Raw genomic sequence first — 4296 nt, 5'->3', positions numbered from 1 at the left:
CCCCACACACCCCCCACAATCCCCCGCCCCCCAGATTATAGGGCACCCAGCTGCTCACTCACGCATATTCCCCTGCCCTGTAGGCGCTGAAGGTTGCAACCCTGGTCCCCTCTCAGAAGGCTGACCTCCAAATCCAAAGAAATTCTGGATGGTGTGGAGCTTTATAAACCATGAAGTGCCAGTCCCTTGGGAAGTGTCGTTACTATGCATTTGGGGAGAAGTACTAGAAGGAGAAAACCCCTTATTTACCTCCATCCTTACTCCCTAACCACAGATCTGGTTCCAGAATCAGCGAGCCAAGTGGCGGAAGCAGGAGAAGATGGGTGGCCTTGGCGCTCTGCAGCAGCTGAGTGAGGCTGACTTGGCCCAGCCCTCAAATCTGGATGTGGCTGTAAGTGGTGGCTGAGTCATCAAGGGGGCAGGAGGGTGCCATTGTCTGGGAACATCCCAGCCAGACCCAGAGGTGCGGACACATCTTGGAGGCTCAGTCTATAGTAGAAAGTGCGAGGGAAGCTTAGAGACAGCATGGGGGGCAAGGAGGAGCCTGGAAAACAGGAGGGCCTGGGACAGGGGTCTGGTCTCTCTGCATCCCCATGTCCTCCTCCCCTCCGTGACAATCATAGTGCCTCTCCTTTCACCAGTTTGGATTGTTTGTGCAAAACTTCACAGTTTACAAAACGGGGTCACAGAGTGAAGTTCAGTGCACGCAGATGGAACACAGAGGCTCTGGAATTTTTTGCTAATGCAGAAAATGGGCTCTGAGAAGCAAAGTGACTTTGCCATGTGAAATGATTGCTGCAAGTGCTGGGATTAGGACCATGTGTCCTGGCCCCCACACCATGCACTTTTCCCCACCTACGGTGACCAACCATCCAGGTTTGCATGAGTCCACACAGGACTTTCAATGCTAAACCCAGAAAGTCCTGGACAAAGCAGGACAAGTTGGTCACGCTACCCACCCTCAGCTGCCCACACCCTGGGGGGAAGGCTGGAAAGCTGCAGGGACAGCCCAGGGTAAAGCCTAGGACTCACTTCTCTCTCCTGACCTCTCATATGACAGGGCCCCATGCTGATGCCCACTGCTCTACACAGGCTGGCTCCCTCCATGGGCTATTATCCTCCTGCTCAAGGTCAGCTGACCTCTGCCTGGTTCCCTGCCTGGATCACCCTCCTCCCCCAGTACCCATGGGACATGCAGCCTCACTGGGGCCCTGTCATCCAGCAGACCTGCGTCCCTGCCCTCCAGTTCCTTCCACCTCCACACCCCAAATGGGGCAGTTTCTGTGCCACTTCGACATAGGGACTGGACGTCCTCTCCCCAAACAAGCCACTCTCCTCCCCAGGAGAAGGCAGGTAGTAGATGGTGCCTTGGGCCTCTGGGGGTGGGGAATCAATCTCACAGTCAAAAGATGGCCCACAAGCCAGGAAGCTACGCTGAGCATGCCACGGGAGGCTGCACTGGACTTAGCACAGGACAAACACTAAAGGACGGCCCTCGTCTCACCTGCCCACAGTTGCTCTCCTGAATCAAGGGTCAGGCTGGATATCTCAGGATGAGCTCTGGAACAGGGAAGTCGTCCTTTTGCACCTGTGCTTCCTCTAACTGGCTGTGTGACCTCCGGCTGGTCACTTGCCCCCTCTGGACCTCATCTGTAACATGAGGCATGGACAAGATGGTTTCTGAGGACCCTTCTGGCCCATACTTTGGTGAGCACCAAGGCACAGAAGAGGCCAAGGAGAGGCTGTCTGTTCATGTACTCATGTATGACACATTTATTGAGTACCTACTGAGCACTCCATAAATGGATCTGATATAGAGATGAACAACTTGAGTTCCATCCGGGATGGCGGAAGGGTGGTGCTGACTCACGCTGCAAGAATGCTTGCTGTATAACCTTGCAGTTGGCCCTCGTCTAACACAGTCTCTGTGGCTTTGATGTGAACATCCCAGAATAAGAGAGAAATTTAGGAAATTTCTTCTTTGAATTTTAAAAACAAATTTAGTGTCTTTGGTCATTCTGCTGGATTGGGAAGGGATGCTGACATTCCCGGTATGAATGAAGAGAAAGACGTGAGCTCTTTTCGAAGTTTCTCTTTCCAGGACATGTGCAAGAGACCCAGCTAAAAGACCAGCCACTCTCTGTCCAGAAAAGGCTGAGATGTCTTTCAACTCTCTATTTCCTTGCAGCAACACCTTGGGCAAACCACATGCCCTGTCTGAGCCTCAATTTTCCTATCTGTAAAATGGAAGTAGTAACCACCAGCAGGCCTGCCTTGCAGAGCAGTCAGGAGGTCCTAAGAGGAGGTGAGAGACTTTGCAAAGTGCGAGGACTGGACCCATTCTGGAGTGATGTTATTCTCAGATCCCACTGGGAAAGGGGCTGCTCCAGATCCCAGCCCTGGGATGAGTGACTAACTCCTCCTCACAGGGAAGCCATCCACTGAGCTTCCCTCCTGCATGAGTATTTCTGAGACCTGTTCCTGCTGGGGGAGGACAGGGCCTGCTCCCCTAAGCTGGACAGTCTGGACTGACCTCTATGTGCAAGTATGAAGTAATCTTCCCCAAATCCCAGAACCTCTGCAATCTGCCTGGGCCCCTGACCCACCCAGGTGTTGGACCAGGCGTTGGAAAGCCTAGCTCTGAGTCCTGCACTCCCTCTAATTTGCTGGATGACCTCATCATTTAATCTCTCTGGGCCTCGGTTTCCTCCTCTGTAAACTGGAGGTAGCAATACTAGCTCTGCCTTCAGGCATGCAATATGCTAGACCCACTGACTACAGCCCGCAGCTATGAATGCACTTTGCAAACTCACAAGTTCCAAATCACTCAGAGTCCATGAATGCCATTATTGCCACCTGGTCTCTGGACAACCCTAGATGAAAGGAGAAGGCCAGGGCTGAGAGAAAAGAGCCAATTAACAAATAAAGGCAGGTAGCTCAGAACTTGGGTAGCAGGTACCCATTTGATGACCCTAAACTCAAATATATAAAATGTAATTTTTATCATTTTTCTATAACTGAGTTTACTTTCTATGTTGTGGGCAGGAAATTTATTCTAGTGGCTCCTAGGTTACTGATTTCTCAGACACATCAGGTTTAAACAGTCACGTCTGAAATTGCCCCCCTCTGTTTCCCTCCTTCCGACAGGGATTTTGCTAACTTGGGGTGGAGGCTGGGGAAGTGTTTATGCAAATGCCACTGCAGTCCCTGGAGGGAGGGGATGTCCACTTCCGGGTCCCCAGCTTTCTCAGTCCCCTGCTGGCATCCACTGAGGTGTGTCTCCTCTGGCCGGGCCTTGGGCGGGACCCCTCTGCCCAGCTGATGTAATACCTCATTCGGTCCCCTTTTGGGGATTCCCTCCATCTCCTCTGCTGCAGCCTCCCCACCCCAGTTGTGAATCCTCCCTGGTTCCTCCCTCTCATGAGCAAGTGCAAAAGATGACAGTCCTCCCACACCCCTCCGGGGCCATGGGAGCCCTGCGCTGCAGCAGGTCTCACTCATTCTAGACCTCTCGTGGCCATTCCTCATGACCTGGTGACAGGAAGGTCACAGATGAGCCTGCAGATCTCCAAACTTCCAAGTGGAAGGGGAGAGACGCAGGTCCCCTCTGATTTGGGGCCCCCACCCCCTTTCCCTGTCACACCCCTTCCTTCCCCCAGGGTTTTCCCAACCATAAGGGGTTCAGGTGAGCAGATGTCTCAGCCTCTCTATGAGGTAAATGTTGATGTTGTGGGGTTGTCTCTTCCTCCCTAGGGATTTTTTTTTCTCAAGATATTTTATTCCCTTTATTTTATATCTGTAGGACAAAGGAATCACTTTAAAACTCTTGCCAGCTGTGTGACCTTGGGCAAGTGACATATCCCCTCTGTGTACCTGTTCCCTGGATAATAACAGTTTCTTGCCTCTTTGGGTTTCTGTGACAATTAAATGAGTTAATACATTTTGGCACATGGCAAGAACTTAACACGTGTTAAGAAAAAAGTCATTTTCCCAAATACACCTTATTCCCCTTTCTACTTCTGATCTCGAACAGCAATCCTGATCCCGACCTCTATCCCAGGAGTTCTTAAATCAAGGAACTGCCAAGAAAGCACGCAACTGTATGTGTCTTGTGTGTTTATTTTCCCCAAGGAAAGGGTTCGCTGCTTTCATCAGCTTTTCAAAAAGCTCTGAGACTTAAAAATAATAATAATAATACAGAACCCCTGCCAGACATACGTGAGTCATATCTTGACAGGTTCATATTCCAGCTGTGAGGACTAGAGACTTGAAAGAAGTTCAAGAATAACTGTTTTT

At 51.0% G+C, this 4296-nt stretch overlaps 1 protein-coding gene across 1 annotated transcript in view; it reads left to right on the top strand.

The window, feature by feature from the left end:
- Nucleotides 1–1300, top strand: part of ISX (intestine-specific homeobox) — a 14263-nt gene extending 12963 nt beyond the window's left edge. Inside the window, exons 3-4 of the mRNA XM_008590226.1 lie at nucleotides 275–391; nucleotides 1061–1300. Of these exons, the coding sequence (XP_008588448.1) occupies nucleotides 275–391; nucleotides 1061–1300 (357 nt within the window). The remainder of the gene's footprint in view (nucleotides 1–274; nucleotides 392–1060) is intronic.
- Nucleotides 1301–4296: the final 2996 nt, after the last annotated feature.

The sequence above is a fragment of the Galeopterus variegatus genome, unplaced genomic scaffold, assembly GCF_000696425.1.
Source record: "Galeopterus variegatus unplaced genomic scaffold, G_variegatus-3.0.2 Scaffold139, whole genome shotgun sequence".
Taxonomy (NCBI): domain Eukaryota; kingdom Metazoa; phylum Chordata; class Mammalia; order Dermoptera; family Cynocephalidae; genus Galeopterus; species Galeopterus variegatus.
The sequence above is the reverse complement of the archived record's forward strand: the minus strand, read 5'-3'. Positions and strand labels throughout refer to the sequence as shown.